This window comes from Alosa alosa, chromosome 8, assembly GCF_017589495.1.
Source record: "Alosa alosa isolate M-15738 ecotype Scorff River chromosome 8, AALO_Geno_1.1, whole genome shotgun sequence".
In the NCBI taxonomy this organism is placed as follows: domain Eukaryota; kingdom Metazoa; phylum Chordata; class Actinopteri; order Clupeiformes; family Clupeidae; genus Alosa; species Alosa alosa.
In genome coordinates, this window is record NC_063196.1 from 1427116 (window position 1) to 1449387 (window position 22272).

At 39.3% G+C, this 22272-nt stretch overlaps 1 protein-coding gene across 1 annotated transcript in view; it reads left to right on the forward strand.

Annotated features, from left to right (window-relative positions):
• flvcr1 (FLVCR heme transporter 1) overlaps positions 1-22272 on the forward strand; it is a 48754-nt gene that overhangs the window by 19312 nt on the left and 7170 nt on the right. Inside the window, exons 6-9 of the mRNA XM_048250767.1 lie at positions 5182-5292; positions 5420-5525; positions 9042-9153; positions 12739-12806. Coding sequence (XP_048106724.1) covers positions 5182-5292; positions 5420-5525; positions 9042-9153; positions 12739-12806 — 397 coding nt within the window. The remainder of the gene's footprint in view (positions 1-5181; positions 5293-5419; positions 5526-9041; positions 9154-12738; positions 12807-22272) is intronic.

Sequence of the window (22272 nt, forward strand, 5' to 3'; positions counted from 1 at the left end):
GTAATAACACCGCATTATGTATTAACTTGACTAAATGTAATACATTTTCACTTCATTATGTAACAACTGCTGTATTTTGTAATAATCTGCTGCATTTTGTAATAAATTGCCTGAACGCAATATGTAATAAATTTTACCGCATTTTCTAATAAGTTATTACATATTGCGGTTGTAATTACAAAATGCGGGTGTTTCAAAGAAAAATGGATGGTGCATTATGTAATGTTCATATAGCAGTTGTCAAATGGTCACTTGTTCAAATGTATAGCCTTTGTTTACGCAAAGGCTGACTGACTGTCATAAGCTCTTAATGAAGACATAAAGCCATGGTGCTATTGAAGAAGAGACATGTTTATTACAGAAAGCACTGTGAACGTTATTTTAAACTCTTCTGTCCTCAGCTTTTCCCACACTCGACACTCTTCATCACTTTATTCACTCATGCAGCCTGACTTGTTTTGGGGGAGATCTCATTTTTGTTTGGTGCTAAATTTACGTTTGTTTGACTTCATTGATGCCGACTGATGGAACATTGACCCCTGGAGGACCCTTACTTTGAGCTACCTGTCCTGGCCGTCGGTCCAAATAGCACAAAGGAGTTTGCTCCAGGATTTCCAAAGCAAGAGTCTGAAGCACATTAATGTTTATCGTCCAAAAAGTTGTATTGTGGATGGAATAGTCATGGTGGCATCTGCTGAAAAGGTTCTCATACACAAGTTAGCATCACAATTGAAGACCACTCATGGGGACAATTTTGTCATCTCAAAATATTAATGGGGACTAGTCACAATGATCCCCAACTAAACCTACCCCGATGGGACTACACCTTAAAGATACTGTCAGCAATTGCGCAGGAAGTCGCATTTGTTGATGTATATATTTACATTATAGGCCTATTTTAATCAAGGACCAAATGAAACACATCAGAGAGGTAACTCACCAGGGCTTAATTTGTGCTGAAATGTAAAATATAAATATATCACGACTCTAGAGGGAGCTCTACATTTGCCAAAAATACCTGAAACTGCATACTGTACCTTTAATCACTATACATTTAATCAATATGAAAATCTATAACGTTAAATACATTTTCTCTAGTATAAAAAGAGGTGGCCACCGCACACTTTTATATTTTTTAGTGATTTTTAAAAATGTCCTCCCAGAACTGTCACACACTGCAAAAATTCAAATCTAACCAAGTGTTATTAATCAAAGAAATCTATTTAGTATTGTTTTTAGTATGAACAGACTTACCTACAGTAGCGCTCTCTCGAAAGATCATTTTGAATTAATTTAAGAACACTTTGACTTATTTTAAGGAGTCTTATCAAGACAAATGTAGGATACTCAATGCACTGGCAGACAAATTTGCTTGTTTTTAGAACAAATTTGCTTAGTGCACTGGCAGAGAAATTTGAGAGAGAAAGTTTTCAGAATGAGATGTCTTAAAATAAATTAAACTCTTCTTAAATTAAGTCAAATGATTTGATTAGAAAGCACTAGGTAAGCCTCTTAATACTGAAAACAACACCAACTTGATTTTTTGATCTTAATATAAAATTAATACAACTTGGTTAGATTTTATTAGATAAGCAGTTTTTGCAGTGCATCGCTGCCAAGTAATGGTTTCGCTTTAGATATTTTTCCTCCCTGTACATTCTGACCCTCTCAGTTTGACTATCACATATTTTGGTGGATGCAATTGAAGATAAACTGTCAAAACCTATTCAGATTTGTCAGATTATGGGAGATCCGTTTAGCCTAGAAATCTAGATGCACCCTAGCGGCGGCAAATTAATTTGCTCAGCTTGTACGTCTAGTATCAAACCATAGGGATTCACTGCAAAAACTGCTTATCTAACAAAATCTAACCAAGTGTTATTAATCTTATATCAAGATAGGTTGATATAGTTGGTATTGTTTTCAGTATAAAGAGACTTACCTAGCGCTTTCTTGTGAAATCATTTGACTTAATTTAAAAAAAAATTGACTTATTTTAAGACATCTCATCTTGAAAACAAGCAAATTTGTCTGCCAGTGCGTTAAGCAAATTTGTCCTAAAAACAAGCAAATTTGTCTTGATAAGACTCCTTAAAATAAGTTAAAGTCCTCTTAAATTAAGTCAAAATGATCTTTGAGAGGGCGCTAGGTAAGTCTTTTCATACTAAAAACAATACCAAATAGATCTTTTAATCTTAATATAAGATCAATAACACTTGGTTAGAATTCATTTTTTGCAGTGTTTCTATTGGCTGACGCCGTGGATGTCATCCAATCACAGCGCTCTATTTTGTTAGAGAGTCTTAAGGCGGGCTTAACAGGATAACGACAGTCCTGCGACAGTGAACATCAAGGAAGGTGGCTATGGCGAACGAAGAGCGGTTGTTTGAATCGGCGTTGGCGTCAACTTTGGAGGAGTTGGACTTTTTTTTTATATAGTTGAGCAACACAATGCACTTAAGTCATTCCTTTTGAAGAAGGATGTATTTGCCGTTTTGCCGACCGGATTCGGATATGGTCGTAGCGCTGGCCTATTGCATGCCTAGGCAGTTTGAAAGACAATTCTCTGCCCGCCCCTTGGATTAAGCGAGGTGAATGGTTCGATTCCAGACTATACATTTCACACTGCAAAAAATGAAATCTAACCAAGTGTTAATAATCTTCTATTAAGATCAAAGAATCTATTTGGTATTGTTTTTAGTATGGAAAGACTTACTAGTGCTCTCCTGTAAGATCATTTTGACTTAATTTAAGAAGACCTTGACTTATTTTAAGGAGTCTTATCAAGACAAATTTACTCAACGCACTGGCAGACAAATTTGCTTGTTTTTAGGACAAATTTGCTTAACGCACTGGCAGACAAATTTGCTTGTTTTTAGGATGAGATGTCTTAAAATAAGTCAAACTTTTCTTAAATTAAGTCAAATGATTTCATGAGAAAGCGCTAGGTAAGTCTCTTTATACTGAAAACAATACCAACTAGTTTTTTTATCTTGATATAAGATTAATAACACTTGGTTAGATTGTGTTAGATAAGCCGTTTTTGCAGTGCAATGATATAGGATGGCCCGCCAGGCTAAGATCCGTTGTCACATCCATCTAAACTGACTATTGCAAAAAGGTAACACTCATATTTTATTGCACCCCATAGTGAAATCTAAGGCAACGAAATACATAGCAGGGTAGGCTATTCGGAAAAACTGATATTTCCCCTCCTTCGTTTTTAAAAATAATTCTGTTCACACCAATGCTAAAAACTACGGTGGCGCATTGCATTCACGTCACACAAAAAAAATCAGGTTATGAGATAGACCTAACAGCTTCACAAGAGAATGTCTGAAGCTGAAGTTCCTTTCAAACCTTTACTTAGGATTCACTGTAAAACTATGCAGACCAACAGAGTACATCTCAGTTATTTCCTTCGATGTTTTGTTTAAGAGCAATCATGTAGACTAGCATTTAAAGTTACAGAATAGAAACTAATGTGTTAGCTTATGGCTAGTGTATATGAGAAATCCCATAGAGATGCTAACGGTTAGCATAATCAATAAAAGTAGATATGTAGAGCCAACTTCAGTCCATTTACGAAAGGGTTACATAAGAATAGTTTTTTGTTTACAACTGACTATTTTCTCTCAATATAATACGTGTAGGAAAAATGTGACTGTTTAACTCATCAATGCCACTTGAACAAGTAGCCTAGCTGCACAAAATAAACAATAGGCGTGCGTGTGACCAGAGCCCGTCTATTAGACATTCTCTGGTGTGACAACGTGGATGGAGGTAGCCCTATGCGTAGTAGTACCTCCACCTACTGGTTAGGACTGTAACGTGCAACATTGTATTGCCTTTGGGCAAAGAGTAGCCTATGGATTAGCTTACTCTTTGCTTTGGGGTTGTTGGCGATTTGACAGGCTTATTTTTCATGCCACTTAAAGACATGTTAATCTCTCAAAGTACGAAAGTCGTTCAAACCAGGAAATCAGTAGGAAACATGTGCTTGCTTTTATTGAAAGGCTGTTTAGATCCTCAGCACGGATCCTATCCTTATCTCATAATTACGAGATGATTATCTCTTAATTATGAGATAATTATCTCGTAATTATGAGATAATATGTCAAAATTATGACCTTAATAACCTGTTGTTTTTTTTTGTGATGTGAATGCAATGCTCCACCGTAAAAAAAACAGCTGGGGAAGGGTGTTGCAAATCCCTTGAGCAAACTGGTGGCCAATCAGAGATTTCAAACAATCAAGGGAACATCATGTCACTATGCACACATATCCACTTTGGCCGGAGTTTTCAGAATTTTTTTTTCAGTGATTAAACCTTTGTTTACGTGTAAATGAAAGACATTTTTCCTATGTGTAAACAGGGTCTTAAAAGCCATCTGTCTAGCTTCTAGCCACAGCGTTTTTGTTGCAAACAAAATTAACCTAAGCATGCTCAGATTACGTGATAGACTAGGCATTGTTGCACATCTGTCCATCATCGCACAAAGCCCAATTGGATTGGTCCAAACAGCTCTGGTTCGGGCATAGTTGCTCCACAACGGAACAAGTCCAGACTGAACTTCCCGACCTCAAATGCTGTATGCGGGGCTAAGTACGGCTGGCGTCAAGGCTAGCTTAATATAGCCTTAATATATACATTTCTTGCTTTGTCTTCTGGCTGCTGAATGTGAGACTTTTTCTTGCTGTGCGCTATCACTTTCTTTTTCACTCTCGCTGTCTGGGCATCAAATACTGAACATTCTAGAACCATTAATTCTGATGCTAATATTATTTTGATAGGGCTTAGGCTTCAAATTAAAATCGCTGCATCAAGCGGATGCTAAGCAGAAGGGGAGAACAGTCATGCAGGGCACTAAGGCCACAGTGACCTGTGAACTTCTAATTTTTAAAGGGGTATCGCGGCAAACGCAAGGGGCAATGAAGGCCATGGCGTTGTTGCCGCCGTGAAATTCCAACCTTGGTGTCAATGTTAAAGTGGTTATTGGTCGTTATTTTTTTATTGTCACAACAGTCTTTTGCACACTCTGGGGGCTATCAGATAGCTCTCAGTACATCACTAGTCACTAGCCTAGTAGTTTTGATAAACACGATGACACAGAACTATTGAAATTTGAATCTAAAAATAGTTTCTAACTGCGTGATGTATGTATCCATGACACTCCTTAGAATGACCACATTGATTGTCTACATCCTGTCTTTCATTGGAATGCTGATGTTCACATTTACATTGGACATGGGATATCTATGGGTGTTGTTTTTCACTGCAGGAGTTCTAGGGTAAGACTTACAATGATGATTCAATTTTATATATCTATTTTCTATAAAAATACATAGATGATTTTAAACTCTATCCCTCACATGAGGATTCATTGATTCATGTCATCATCTTCATTTTATGTCAAAGATTTTTCATGACAGGATATTTGCCTATTGGATTTGAGTTTGGGGTTGAGATTACATACCCAGAGTCAGAGGCAACATCATCTGGTCTTCTAAATGCATTTGCCCAGGTCAGTATATTGGACATTGACATGTATATGATGTAGCCATCCTTAATTAATGAATATTATACTCACAATGGATTAAACCTGTCAGTTTACATTGCAGTCAGACACATGTATGCAAAGCAACTTATTGCCTGAAAGAAATGCCAGTGCATGCAAAGTGGTTGCTAGGGTGTTGATAGGGTATATGCATGAGCAAGCACTGTTGTTTGCAGGCATGAATTCCATGTAGCAGCAGGCATGAATTCAAAATGAATCACTATTTTCAAACCACTGAAAGGGCTCAAAATAGCCGTACACTTCTGTGGTAGCGTGGATAGGGTCCCTACAGACAAACTGAAGTATTGTAAACTTTGAACATGTACAGAGGGGTTATAACAAGGGCAGTTTACGGGCAGCCGTGGCCTACTGGTTAGTGCTTCGGACTTGTAGCCAGAGGGTTGCTGGTTCGAACCCCGACCAGTAGGCCACGGCTGAAGTGCCCTTGAGCAAGGCACCTTACCCCTCACTGCTCCCCGAGCTGCCTGTTGTTGCAGGCAGCTCACTGCGCCGGGATTAGTGTGTGCTTCACCTCACTGTGTGTTCACTGTGTTCTGAGTGTGTTTCACTATGTCACGGATTGGGATAAATGCAGAGACCAAATTTCCCTCACGGGATCAAAAGAGTATAAATACTTATACTTAGTTTCTGAAGGCAGAGCATTGCCTTACTTCATGTTCTGGTAGCGTCAAATCAGTCTGCGCTGCACAGATCTGGCTGAATCTTACAATACAAACATGGATCAGGTTCAGCCTGATCTGCACAACTAGGAGAAGATTTTGCCCAGTTGGGGGCTCGTCGTCACGTTGTAGTTTGTTTGTAGTCCATGTGGCCTTTCATGTCCAACAGTTTTAATGTGAACGTGGGAATTTTCCGTTTTTGACACTTGAAAGCTGCATATCCCTATTTCACAAGTGTCTTACATCATATTAAGCACTTTTTGTCAGAAACCAAACAGGACGAGGACCACAAAAGCGTCACGTTCAAAAGTTTATTTAAGGGTTGGGGGTTAAGGGGGTTTCAGGGGTTCCGGGGGGGGTACAGGAGTTCCAAGAGTCTGCGTGTGTGTGTGTTCCCCAGTAGCCGAACAGCGATGGCAGGAGCTGGATGATCCGGGAAGTCCTGGGGGAACACACACAACAGCAATTGAAACGAAGCAGCAGTACAGTCAAGGACTAGGCGGTATTCGTAGAAGAGGGACGGAAGGCAGGTCAAGATTACCGGGGCTGGAGAACACAGAAGTAGTCGAGCAGGTCCGGGATCACAGGCAAAGCGTCAGCGGCGTTTTCCAAAACAGGCAGGTAACTGGTGCTGGTTGCAGACGATCTGACAAGTGTGGACTGAAAAGCAAGGCTTTATATACAGGGCATGATGAGTGGTGAATGCAGTGCAGCTGGTAGGTAAACGAGGGTGAGGCAGAGCAGAGCAGGAACAGGTGGAGGTCATCAGACTTCAATCAGCGCGTGTTACCAGGCAGAGAGAGAGCTCATGACACTTTTATTACTTTTTTACTACTTTTGCCTTTTTTTTTTTTTTTTTTTTTTTTGCTTATTAATTACAGTATTTTTTATTTTTAAATGATTTTACCTTGTGCGTTTTATGTTTTCTTTTTATTATAATCTTTACCTTTTGAACTATTCCTTGACTATATTGCCCTTCTATGCTTTTATTTGTTATTACTGTTTGTTTTTGTTTATGTGAAGCTTATTGAATGACCTCTGTGTATGAAATGTGCTATATAAATAAACTTGACTTGACTTGACTTGACTTGACTTGACAAGTTCTGCGACCCACCCAGAACAGTTCCGCGACCCACTTTTAGGTCCCGACCCACTAGTTAAGAAACGCTGATTTAATGCATCTTAGTCATAGTCCCCAAGGTCCATCATAGAAAAAAATTGAGCATTTGAACAAAGTTTAAAAAAAAAAAAAACCTGTGTCAGGTGACGTTTGAGCCCAAGACATTCTCATTGCAATTCACTTGACTTACTGCCTGAAGAAATTACCATGAAGCTTTGGGCAACCAGATGACAGGTATTAATTGTTTAGCTGATTGGCTAGACAGGTGAAAAGTTGCCACAGAGTTCAGGTGTGTTTGGAAGGACAAGAAGTGGAGTAACTCTTGGAAGACAAATGTCTAAGGGGGTAGGCGAAAGTTCGGAAAGCGTACCCCCGATGGGACTCTCTGAGGCTAAGCATAGACCACATTGAGTTAAAGGATAAGTCCGGTGTGATATTGACCTAAAGTGTGTTGAAACATGATACCGAGTGTGAACTTTTGTCTCATAGCCCATTTCGGCTTGTTTCGAAATGGCGCTAGTTAGCCGATGCTACCGACAGGCTTACAATGGGGGTGCCTCGGGCATCGGGCTAGCCATGCAAATGCCATGCGACTATTTTACACCATTTACGAGGCTTAGAGTAGCTCCATACGTCATTGGTAGACTTCCGAGGGCCCTGACATTTAAAACGAGACATTGAGAACTTTGAAAAAGCATTAGTAGTTCATTTAAAATTTTAGCAAAACCAACATTTTGAAAGCAAAGGTAGTAAAATTATACTGAAAATAATGTATAGCCTCAAAGGATTGAAGAAATCTGGAAATTTTTTACATAGATTTCCATTTCTCGAGATCACGAGTACTATCGGCACAAAAAATTTAAAACAATCAGTTTTTCCTAGTTTGAATAGCTAGGTCCAATAGCAAAAGCAGCCAGGCAGCTACAGCGCTACACTTTGGGGGCATGAACGTGGGGGCTCACGAACATGCCCCCAGAGTGTAGTGCTATAGCTACCTGGCTGCTTAAGCTGGTGAAACTAGCAACTTGAGCTAGGTAAAACAGATTTTTTTTCATACCGTAAAAAGACAGTACTCTGTGACGTTGAGAAATGGAGATTTATGTGTACAATCACCAGATTTCTCCTTTAAGGTCTTAGATACTTTATTGATCCCCAAGGGGAAATTCAAGGTCTTTGTATGATGCTTTGTAAACTCTATTGAATTGTTTTCAGTTAGTTGTTGTTTTTTATTGTTTGTATTGCATTGTATAGTCTTTTTTCTTGCCCGGGGATTGCAGATGCAAATATGCTGTAGCTAACTTGTTCAGTGGTTGTGTTGTGCATGGCCCTACACTATTTTTTTCCAGGAAGATGTTACAAAGCCTATTCGTCTAAAATATGCTTAACTCATCTATTTACCTGGCAATCTAATTAGTTAATTTTACAGTAATGGTTTGCAAATGTTTATGGTTACTGTTGTCATGAAAATTTGCTATTATTGGTATTGTTGTTGTTGGGCTATTATTATTATTTTTTTTTTAATTAATTTGACTTTACTTCAAACAGTTAAATTTAATGTTAATGTAATTTTCATTGTTATTGTTGTAAGCGGCTTTTGATAGAACTGTTTGCTAAGTAGACATAATGTAATTTTTATACTGTACCTGAAACACTGACTTTATATACTCTTCGTTTTGTCTTCAGATATTTGGAATCACTTTTACCCTTATTCAGGGAAAGCTCAGCACAGACCACAATCCTTTAATTGGAAATATCTTCCTGTGTGTATGGATTTTTGTTGGCATCATTCTAACAGGTAACATGAACTCCTCAAGAATTGTGCCAGTGGTTCTCAGGAAGCAATGTAAATGAAAGCAATATTCTCATAATTGTGCCTAATTGTCTACAATGTGTCACCATGTGATATTTGTAGTGCTATGAAAAGGGGTTGCAGTATGTTGAAAGTTCAATCTACTCACCCATGAATTACTCATGATACTGTACATTATACAATCCGGGTGTGAACATATACCATTAAAATACAAAGTAAGATGGAGATGTCAGATGTGGCAGCACCCCAAAACACATTTGTGTCCAAATACCCACTGGACCATGGGAGAGATGGGTATCTCTCTCAACTGTCTTATCTACAATTGTCTCGCAATGTTCATGTACCATATCAGCATGTTTGTTCAGTGAATCTTTTGTAAATTGCTTTACAATTACCGTTAGGCCTATAGGCCTATCCATGGCTTGCTTCGGTCACGTCCTTTTAAAACTGCATATTTTTCTCTCGTGAGCATTTAATCTGCTGCCAGCTTCTGACTCCACATCGCCTAAAATGCTTGATTGCATTGTATTCTCCACATTTTAGATACATGTTGGTGTACCACATGGCATTTTCTTTCAGTGAATCTTTTGCTTTACAATTACCTTCCTGCCCTCCTCTTGGCTGCCTTCACTCCTTAGTCTTCATTAACATTAATCTTTTTGGCCTCAATAATCCAGTTACATAGTCTCTGTTTTTGGTTTTGGATTTTGTGAAATACATTTCTAAATAAATGCGACTTAAAGTCCGGTGCGACTTATATGTTTTTTTCCTGTTCATGACACATTTTTTGAGCGACTTATAGTCCAGAAAATACGGTATCTATCTATCAGCAGACACCCCCACACCCTCAGTAAGAATTTATTTAGTACATAATTTATCAAAATTAATCCATTTATTGATGAACTGACATCAGGTCTGACTGATCGAAAAGTCAGTTAATCAATAAATCAGCTGTACATGGAGAAAGCAGTGCTGCGCTTTTCATTTTTTTGTTACTTTGAAGTTATCCTTACGAAACAGCTAGTCATGCAGTACAATTTTTCATGGTGTCCACTACCTACTGTGGTCATCAAAGAGTACCTATACTGTATACATTCACTTTACAGTAGCCAAAAAAGTTGTGGGTTCAATTCCCGGATTCCACCATTGTGCCCTTGGGGCCCCGAGTTAACCCTGAGTTGCTCCAGGAACAATGTAACAATGCCCTTGTAATATAACTTCAAGAGCTCATACTATGCAAGGATCATCAATGAAGGAGAAGGAAACACCAGGGCTCTCTTTTCCACTGTGAATGGCCTCCTCAAGCCACCTGATAGTACCATCTATCAGAATGCATCTGTTGAACGCTGCTCAGCCTTCTTGAACTTTTTTCACACAAAAATTGAGGCAATCCATCAGCAATTGGAGTGTTCAATTACTAAGCTGAAACAACCATGCTCCTTGATTGAGTTGGGCTCACCTACAATAAATGCACTCAGTGAATTCAGTCTCCCTGCTGAAAGTTACATCACTGGTCTCATCACCAAGTGCAACTCCTCCACCTGTCAGTTGGACCCTGTTCCGACAAGCCTGGTCAAGATGTGCCTACCATCCATCATCCCAATGATAACATCAATAATTAACACCTCGCTCATCACTGGTAAAATCCCTCCTTCATTGAAGACTGCTATTGTCAGACCAACCCTGAAAAAACCTGAGCTGAACCATGATGACCTCAACAACTACCGACCCATCTCCAATTTACCATTCATTTCAGAAATGATGGAGAGGGTGGTGGCATCTCAACTCCAGGATCATTTGAAGGACAATGATCTGTTTGAGCCATTTCTGTCTGGATTTCGACCGAAGCACAGCACAGAGACTGCCTTGGTGAAGGTAACAAATGACCTCCTCTGCACAGCTGACTCATTTCCATCCTCATCCTCCTTGACCTGAATGCAGCTTTTGACACCATATCCCATCAGCTGCTTCTGGAGCATCTTACCAGTATTGGAGTGCAGGGCAGTGTTCATCAGTGGTTCACCTCCTATCTCTCTGGCAGGACACAGCTTGTCCAGATTTTGAACCACAAGTCGGAGAGTGCTGCTGTCACGAAGGGAGTGCCACAGGGGTCTGTTCTGGGGCCCCTGTTTTTCATCATCTACCTCCTCCCACTGGGAAATATCCTGAGGCAAAATGGTGTTCAGTTTCACTGCTATGCTGATGACACCCAGCTTTAAATGTCCACCAAACCGACTGCCTCCCTTTGCGATGACTGCCTTTCTGCATGATATAAATCTGTGGATGACTAACAACTACCTAAAACTGAACAGTAACAAGAGTGAATTACTTGTTGTTGGCTCAAAAACAACACTGGCAAAGATGGAAAACAGACTCTCCCTATCTGTAGATGGCTCCAACATTGCCTGCTCCACCAAGGTGAAGAGTTTTGGTGTTATACTAGACAGCACACTTTCATTCACTGCCCAGTGTGTCTCATGGCGCCTTTTTCCATCATCTAAAACATCGCAAGACTGCGCCCCTCCCTCAGTCAGCAGAGTGCAGAAGTACTTGTAAACGCCTATGTTACATCCCGCATTGATTACTGCAACTCCATCTTCTCTGGCATCCTACATAAATCACTCCACCGCCTCCAAATAATTCAGAACTCTGCAGCCAGGATAGTGACAGGCACAAAGTCCACAAGCCATATAACACCTGGACTGTTACAGCTACACTGGTTACCAGTTACCCAGATAGTCCAGTTTAAGATCCTACTGTTGACATATAAGGCCCTGCATAACCTTGCTCCCAATTATATCACCGACCTCTTGGAGAGCTACACCCCTTACCGCTCGCTGCGATCCTCATCAGCTGGTCTGCTCAAGGTGCCCAAGATGAACCTCAGCACCATAGGAGAGAAAGCGTTCTCCCACACAGCCCCAAAGCTATGGAACTCACTTCCAAATGACATCAGGCAGTGTGAATCCACTGCCCAGTTTAAAAAGGAACTGAAAACCTATCTCTTAAGACTAGCCTATGGACTATGATATGGCTAAATGGACTATATATTTTTTATAATTTTTCACCTTTTTTGATATTTTTTTTCTTCTATTTGTTTTATCTGTGAAGCGACCTTGAGTGTCCTGAAAGGCGTTTTAAATAAAATGTATTATTATTATTATTATTATTATTATTATAACTGGCATATGTAAGTCGCTTTGGAAGAAGTGTCTGCTAAATGAATAAATGTAAATGTAACTAAGTGTGTTGTTTAAGAAGCTTAAATAAAAACAACAGGCATTGCACTGGTGATCCTGTATGAAAATTGAGTTAGGATTCATGCTTACAATTGTTGGCCATCATTCAAAAAGGTGTTATGGATATTAAACGACCCATTTCAGATTTATCAGATTTGTCATTTTTTCACAGGTGTTGACATCTCTATGAAATTAGATGGAATTTATATCCTAGCAGTCCATCTACGTTATATCCTAGCAGTCCATCTAAGAAATCAGATGATCAGGCTACTGTTGCAAACATTATTAATAGTATTTGATTATTATGAGAATGTGTCTTTTTCAATTACAGCCTTAATAAAATCTGAACTGAGAAGACACAATGTGAACATGTGTTGTGGGCACCAGACTCATCAGGCAGTAAGTCATCTCTTCATCTCTTAACCACATGATAAATGTGCTTTGATTTATTTTATTTAACAATTTACTGAAGAAATGATCAACTTTAAAAGATCAATTGCAAAATTGTAACTGAGTCATTCCATCTTAAATCAACCAGAGGCTCACAGGTCAACCTTCCAAAAAAAAAAAAAAACACACAGGTGCTTCCATACCCAACATAAGGACAAATCTGAAATGTCAGATCTGTATCTCAAATAGTTTTGAAACCTACAGCCTTTCAAATTATAATTCAGTTTATGTATATTGGCAAACAAGTAATTTGAGCCAACTTCTGATATTCATGGCTCTTTTCATATGTCATGAACAACTTTGAATAAAATAGAATACTTTATTGTCACTGTACAGGTCAGGATAAAATGAAATTGTAACTTTAGTTATAGACGAAACTTTGTAACTAGAGCTAACATTTTCTGCAGTATACAGAAATGTATTCACATCAGATATTTCGGTTACACTTTACTTTACCGTGTCGACATAAGAGTAACATGACACTGTCATGACATGACACGTTTCATAAACAAGTCATAAACGTTATGACATAACGCTTCTGAATTATTATTATTAAGTGACATTCGGTTTTTGTCATAACAAGTTAGGATTAGGGTTAGGTTTAGGGTTAGAGTTGGGGTTAGGTCTCCTGTGTCATGACAGTGTCATGTCACTCTTATGTCGATACTGTCAAGTAAAGTGTTACCGATATTTCTTATGTACTTTCTCTACAACATGGCTCTAAATATTGCCATAATTTGACAATCTCATTTAAACCGTATACAAGATTAAGTCTTCAGTTTCCCTCCATGTTTTCCTGTGTTTGCTTTATGAAGCATGATTATGATTATGTATGATTTATGACGCATGATCATGATTTCTTTTTCTGCCAAAAATGTGGTCATCACTGCTCAAATTCTGCAACTTTGCCATTCTCTACATATATCAACAATGACAACGCCACTTTAGTTTAGGGGCCACACACATGAGCAATTAACCTAAATTAAGTTAAATTAAATTCCTGTAATGATGGTCATGCTTAAGAAATCATGAATCATAATGATGTACCCATCATACCTAATGTCTTAGTTGATGTGTGGTTCATGCATGAGGTCATGAATGAAAGACTATGAACTCATGTAAAGGAATGAAGTTATGCATAAATCATGAACTAATTCATTCATGATAATTCATGAAATGAAAGGAAGACGCAAACACCTGAAAAGCTCCGGTGTTACAATTGTATTTTTGCAAATCCCAAGTAGTAGTGCTTTGCCTGAATGAGAATTATATTATTTAATGTAGTTCCAAATATGTATAGTATGAAAATCACTGTGTTTCATTTTACATTGGAATTTGTACACATTCACTCTGAAAAATGCTCGTTTGAAAATAACCCAAATTGGTTAAACCTGCTGGGTTAGATTTATAACCCATGTGCTGGGTTAAGATAACCTATTGCTGTGTTGGTCCCTATTTTCCTCAGCGGCTGGGTTATTTCCCACAGCAAATCCAAACACAAGATTCTGCTTGTATAAACTTGTTAGTTAAATTCAAAGTGATTTATTTACTTATGACTTGTCACACTTTCTGTTAATCTAGATCAAAATGGGCAACAACACAGGGGCAGCCGTGGCCTACTGGTTAGGGCTTAAGGCCTGGAACTGATAGGGTTGCCGGTTCGTCCCGACCAGTAGGAAAAATGTGGGCGGGGGAAGTGTTTGAGCACTGCTCTCCCATGCCCACATCCACGGCTGAAGTGCCCTTGAGCAAGGCACCTAACCCCTCACTGCTCCCCGAGCGCCACTGTAGCAAGGCAGCTCACTGCTCCGGGTTAGTGTGTGCTTCACCTCACTGTGTGTTCACTGTGTGCTCTGTGTGTTCACTAAGTCACGGGTGGGATAAATGCAGAGACCAAATTCATTAAGTATACTTGGCTTATAAACCTGATTTACATTTACATTTACAATAACCATGCAATGAAAAAAAAAAAAAAGTTCAACTGAATTATTTATTTGACAGTTTACTTCTATTTTTGAAAAAGCATGTGTTACTTTTCATCATGAAGGTAGGCAGATTACACTGCCGTTTTTGGGGTAAATCCTTTAAATCCAGGGGTGGCGCTAGAAATGTTGGGCCATATAAAAGATAATCATTCCCGCTTACTGAGGATCTGTCGTGGAAAATGTCCACTTCCGAATCCAATTGTCCAATTAACAATTACCACTTGACTATTCAGTAATTTAGCACTCTGGAACAAGGTGTCCGAAGGAGATAATGTAGATAGAAGATTTTAATTCCCAGTATTGCAATGATAGTACAGCCTAACCAAAGTCCAGACCAACCGTCAAAGCAATAGGGAGAAGGTGAGATGTTACCAGCTGGTACCCTCGGCGAGATCTCCCCTACGGATGGCTTTACACTATATTTTATACTCCTCGGCCCTGAGAAGTGCCACCCTCTCATGCCATCTCCACCAACACCCTTCACCAATCAGTACCAAGCAGGGTCGCTTACATTGGTGGAAAGCATCTTCCCATCATGCATAAAACTATATGCAAACCTATGTAATGCATAGGTAACAAATGTAAAATAGTGTAACCCTAAGTTTTTCTGGTTCCTTCCAGATTGGTGAAATAAGGCCTTCTTATCTTATTCTCTTCCTAGCTTTACAGGCCCTCTCATAAGACACAGTGGCCTCCTCATCCCTGTCCTGTCCAGTCCTCACCAGCTTGATAACACCCAATCTCCCTTAACCATGTAAGGAGGAGATCCTCTCATCCTAGTACCCCCAGTACTTTTCCACTCACCCCACTCCTCTGACAGTTGGTCTGGCCTACACAGGATACAATGACCTCACAATGCTCACAGCAAATGCAGTGCCATTAAGACTTATGACACTCATGACTACATTCTTTTAAAACATGAAAACCCATGCATTAGTATAAACCCTTATGAAACCCATGATTACATCCCTTTACATCCTGAAAACCCACCATAATCCTCCTCAGCAGGCCTACTGCATGTCCCTAGTGTGAACCTCAGCACCCTGGGAGAGAGGGCTTTCAGCTATATCGCCCCCTAGTGGTGAAATTCACTGGCCAGACTACATCAGACACTGTGACTCAATTGCTGACTTTAAAAGCAGACTTCTCTTATATATCTCAGATATCTCTTCAAGATTGCTTATGGACTGACTGACTGACTGACTTATTTTTATTATGAGATGGCTAACCTTTTATGTTTGTGAAGTGACCTTGGGTGTCATGAAAGGCACTTTAAAGGTGACATAGAATGATTGAACGGGGTAGTTATTCTTGTTCTGTGATGTGACATATAGACAACAAAATTTTGGTTGGGTCTGTAATGCCTTAGAAGCTTCCTAAAAACCTCTCTCAGAAAGCTATGTTAGGGTGGGGAATTTTCAATGCGTGGATTTGCATCTATTTGGTGTCCTTTTGGGCTTAACTGGCAACCCTATTACGAAATGCAGGCACTTGACGCTGATTGGCTGCCTTTGCTGCCACTCAAAAGAATGTAACTTTGCCGGCTTCAGAACACGTACAAACCAGCTTCTTACAGCTATGGCCCATTCACAGATTCAGCCTTATATTCTAGGCTAATGCATATGCCCGGAGCCTTTTTGGGTCTTGGGCTAACGGTAGCCTACCGTTCGAGCAGAACAAAAATGGAACCGTTTCAACTAGGCCTATTTGTAATAATATGAGCATCTAAATAGACAGAGGTGGCTCGCTCAAAGGCGGATGATTAGCCTATATGTTTCCTCTTTAAAGTCGAAACGTATATGTAGAGTCTTAGGACAAAAGTTGGAATACAAACGTTAGAAATGTTTCCCATTACCAATGTCTCGGAGACAGCTAGGTTGGCTACTTTCATGTTTTCGCACCAGGCGAAACATATTCACAAACTAAAGGCGCAGATGCCGACGTGCCATCGTCTTAATGTGAGCATGGCAACAACTTGGCAACAACTGATTCAGCTAAAGCTTGGCCAAGGGGGTAATCCGTGTGTCGAAGTTTGATGCCAAGGGTTCTAACCATGCCTCCACATTTGACGAGTTCGGAGTGACACACAAACGATAAGGGCACTACATACACTTGACCATCATTGAACTTTCTCACCCAATAAAAGCTTACTATATATTGCTACTGTTAGACCGCAAATGGAATCACTTTAGACCAACCTTCTTAGTGTAGGCTAGGTGTTGAAATTAGATTGACCACTGTCCACTCCTCACTCACCAGATGCTTATGTGGAAACTGTGTTCGCATGCCTATTGAGAGAGAAAATATAGTGTGCTGCCGGGAAATACAACCAGTGCTAACACTGTATACAATTCCATACAGATGTACAAATACATCTGTACTTACCAAAGTTTCAGTATGGCCTATCTTCATGTAGTGGGAATCCGATTAAAAATGAACAGCATCTTGTGCATTTCGTGAACACTGCTGCCATATATGGGGGTGGGAGGGCAGTTGTGTGCAAAGGAGGAAATAGAATGAGAGTGGGGGGGGGCAGTGAGATACATTTTACATAATATGCATCCGTTGTTCAGATTGGCCCAATTTCTGGCAAACATTTCTAAAAGAGGAATTTCTATGAAACGGAGATATTCAGAATGTCTAGCCCTTTTCGTATGTTCTTTAATGCGGTATACCGTTATTCAACAAATACTAGGTAATGCAGTTTTTGATTCTCTGTCACCTTTAAATAAAATGCATTATTATTATTATTATTATTATTATTAAAAGACTGAACCATAGAGAGGACTGAAATATAAAGGCCATCATGATCATTTTGCCAACACTGATATAGAACCATGAATTTGTCCAACATAAAGTTAAAATTGACTACATTATTTAGCCTACTTGATAACAATATGTGTTCTCTGGGGGCCCCCTGTCAGTGCTGAGTTCTTAGAATCATCATGCCAGCAACCAGGCAGCTACAGCACTACACTCTGGGGGCAAGACGTAGGGGCTCTTGAATATGCCCCCAGAATGTAGCACTGTAGCTGCCTGGCTGCTTTAGCTGCTGGCTACAGCAACTCGAGTTAGGTAAAACCAGTTATTTTCATATTTTTTTGTAGACAGTACTCAGTAACTTTGGGAAACAGAGATCTAGGGATAAAAAATGGCCTATTCTGAAAATCAGGCAAATTTAAATAATATTTTTATATAACTCCTCCTATAAAAAGTAATGCAGAATTAGAATGATTTTATGGTTTGTCAGAGCTTTGTAGGAGGAAATCTGCATAAGGTACACCTGGTTTGATTATATTTTTGAATTCTACAAAAAAATGTACAGTTAAAGGTGTTGGGTACAATGTTGGGTCACTTCTGTTGATGTTCAAACAAAACAGAGAGCTAGCTCGCTACTCCCTCCACCTCCCTCCCGTGCAATTGAAACTCTCCTAAACGCGCATCTCATCGGTGATTGGCTGGAACAGTTTGTTATGTTTTTATGGTCCAGTGGGGTATTACATCAACCTCGCTAATGAAGACGGCGCATAACAGAAATAGCCTGGCTTGAACTAGCGTAGACTTTCATTTGAGGCTGAAGCCGTTCCATTAACCCAAGTTAGCTGCATCTTGCCTTCGTTTATTCAAGCGAGGCTTGGGTCAGCTTCATATCTGCTTGTGCACAAGGTAGAAAAGTAGACCAAAACAGTAAATGGATGAAAAGAGGATGTATGTTGTAAAATGAAGGGGAGGATAGAAGATTTCTGTTTGATTTAAAAGCGCAACCTATATACAGGATTTTTATTGAAAGTCAAGTCAAAATTGAACATCGAGAGAAAAAAAGTTTGATTGTCTTCACTTTTGAACAAAACGAGTAAATGAATAAATAGCATAACCTCAAAACAACTTTGGCATGGGCTATTCTATTATAGGCTTCACTCCAAATTATTGTCTAGGTGTAGGTGGTCATCAATAAAATTGGTTATCAACTTAATATTGGCTATTGTCTCCCATAAGTCTCATAGTTCTGCCAAAGTGTTTGTGAAGTATAATTATCTGAAATGCATTGGCTTTCAATTTCATCATCATCATCATCATCATCACATAAAGGGGTTTTAATCATTACAGCCATAGGCCCTAGACTATAGGCTACAGGCTACATAATTATATCTTTGGCTTGCATCAGATTTACTATAAATATGCATTATATAAAAGTAGCTATGAATGTTGGTTAAAAGGCTCGTTCGCCAAAATACTTAAAATAATAATAATAATAATAATAATAATAATAATAATAAATAACTTTCTTTCCCTTCTTTTTTATCACTTTCTCTCACTTGCTTTCTTTCTTTCTCTATTCCTTCCAATTTCAATGACTTTTTAAAGGATAATTCCGGTATTTAGCACTTTGAGTCCCTTTTCTGGTTTGTTTTGGATGAACTAGAGTAGTGGACACCGAAATTTTGACGTTTTCAAAACTGTGCAACTCACCAAGTGGTTGGCAGCCACTCTGAAGTAGTAAAGGGAATTCAAAACGAGTCAGAAAAGTCGAGACAGGACCAATCGTCAAAATTTCGGTGTTCACCACTCTAGTTCATCCAAAACAAACGAGAAAAGGTACTCAAAGTGCTAAAAACCGGAATTACCCTTTAAACTATTTTTAAATTAACAGTCCTTCCATATTTAACTGCTCAACTTGTAAGGCTGTCTTTCTCGGCTTCCCATCATTCTGTCTGACTTTTTCTTGCTTCTTTTCTTTTTATCTCTCCCAATTTAAAAGTCCTTGCATGTTTAACCTCCATAACAAACATCATTACCCTAGCAACCTACACAGCAACCACTTTATATAACAAAGTAACCACTATGATAACCCTAGCAACTCCCTAGCAACCATCTAAATTACCCTAGCAACTGCTTTATTTAGTATAGTAACCACCATATTTACCCTAGCAACAATCTCAAGTACCATAGCAACAACCTAGCAACCACTATCAACCTAGCAACCGCCTTAGCAACCATTTCTATAGCATAGTAACCACTATGATTACCCCAGCAACACTCTAGCAACCATTTCATTATAGCTTTGAAAAGCTAATTTATCTGAAAGTTATTGTGAAAGATATTGCCAACTTTTTTCTTATTCTATTCTTGTTTTATGTAGCACACATTTGCCTTGATATGGACTTTTAAAATATGCTGTTCTGTAACCCCTTTACTAAAAAATGCTGTTTTTCCCCCTCCCTCAATGGCATTAAACCCCAAAATGAAAATTATCTCAAAAAAGAAAATGGCATGATAGGATACTTGATTTAGTATATTCAATTTGGAAATGTTATAGGAAATATTCTCAATTTAACATGTGTAACTCTGGGCCCCAGCAGTGGCGCGACTGGCTGGGGCACCTGCACCGTCGGCGTCCCGGGTTCGATTCCTGCCCCGTGGTCATTTCCGGATCCCACCCCGACTCTCTCTCCCACTCACTTCCTGTCAATCTCCACTATCCTATATAATTAAAGGCATAAAAAGCCCAAAAAATATATGTAAAAAAAAATAATGTGTAACTCTGTTACCGATATGGAAATGGAGTTACAGCAAAGTCACAGAACTTTTTCTATATCTTTGGCTGAGATGTTCTGAACAGCCCCAAATTTGATGTTTATGGTTTATGGTCACGCTAAAAGCCTCTGGGGGCATGCCAAGTTTCGTGAAATTTTGTCCATGGAAATGAAATAAATTAATTTGTACGTGTACATCTAGTGACTGTACACCCATCAGCTTGTTTTATTTATTTATTTAACCTTTATTTAACCAGGAAAAGTCCCATTGAGTTACAGTAACTCTTCTCCCAGGGAGTCCCTCACTCAACACCACCACTTGTAGATGTGGTATTAAGTGAAGGGTTGCAGTTAGGTGATGGTGACACTCACACAGTACTCACTCACTCACACACAGGCACCCCCCCACACACACACACACACATCCATTACACCATACCCGCCCACACGTACATAAGTATACCATTATTGTATACCATTACACATTACACATACATAAGTACACTATTACATACACATACACCCCCCACACACACACACACAGGTACAGCCCCATTACACCTTCCCCCCTCCAAACAAAAACATGATGCCAGACGGAGCGGCGTGTCTCGCCAGCATCACTGTAACCTAGCAGCCTACTAGTGGGAGTGTAACTCCATTACTGCGTGATCTTCCCCACTGGTATTTAGGTGAGATAGATAGATAGATACTTTATTGATCCCCAGGGGAAATTTCATTTGTGTGATTATTTAAAGATATCTAGTATAATTTATATGTCACTATATTATAGTTAACAGACCCCTGTGGGTCTTCATTAAAGTAAGCTTTGGAAGCTTTGTCCTAGATTGCCAGCAATCTAGACCATTGTTGATGATTTTTGTACAGCCACAGCATATTCTGTGTTATAGCTATGAACACATACAATGGCTCGTTTAAAAGGTGAGACTTTAAGCTCTCAGTGGGGGCAAACCGTGTATTTCTACACACGTTTGTTCCTGAGAAATCCCAAGCTAAACAGTGGCTAGTTTTCATCAAAATCGCTGTTTTTTTTCTAGAAATGGAGATATAACGTCTTTCATGAAATATGAAGTGTTTCCTGTAAACTTTCCGGGAAGTGATCAGCGAGACCTGGCGAGACTGCCACCTAGTGATAGACCCACAAAAATGGCCTGGTTTTGAGCTGACATGCAAGCGTCACTGATTCGACCCAAAGCGGCAACCGAGTTATGATAAAATGTCCAGATTAAATGTCCAGATTGTGCGTTTACATCAGTTTTCGATCGTCATATATTTCATTTCCATTCATCACAGAGTTCCCAAAATCACATATAAGGTGTTTTAGAGTGTCTAGTTTCGTAATTTAAAAAAAAGCTAAAAACGTCATATTACGTTTTTGGCACTCAACGCATGGGAAGGAAAAACGTAATATTACGTTTTGGCACTCAATGAGTTAAATAACAACAAAACTGAAGGGTATGGACAGAGGGCTGTATTTTGGGCACCTGCGCATGGCGTAAAGTTCGTTTTTCACACGCACAAAGCATGTTTATTTTTTAAACATCGCGCCCAGGGGTGTGGCAATTAACAACCTAGGGAGGGGCCTGGCGCGTTGTCTAAAAATTGCTATCATACACCACCTAAACCTGGTCAGAAGTCAATGGCGAGTTGTTCATATGCTATTTTAAGAGCGCATGTCAACAGTCATATTGGCAGGTGCACGCACCATCCTTCTATCATTCATGAACACACACCAGCGCACGTCCATGCAAAGCATTACAAATTGCACGATTACAATGGGAAACATAATTAGAATAAAGATATTATGAAATACTGTACATCTCATGATGAGTAGTTATTCACCATCATTTGCAAATTGGTAATGACGGTTAAAAGTGA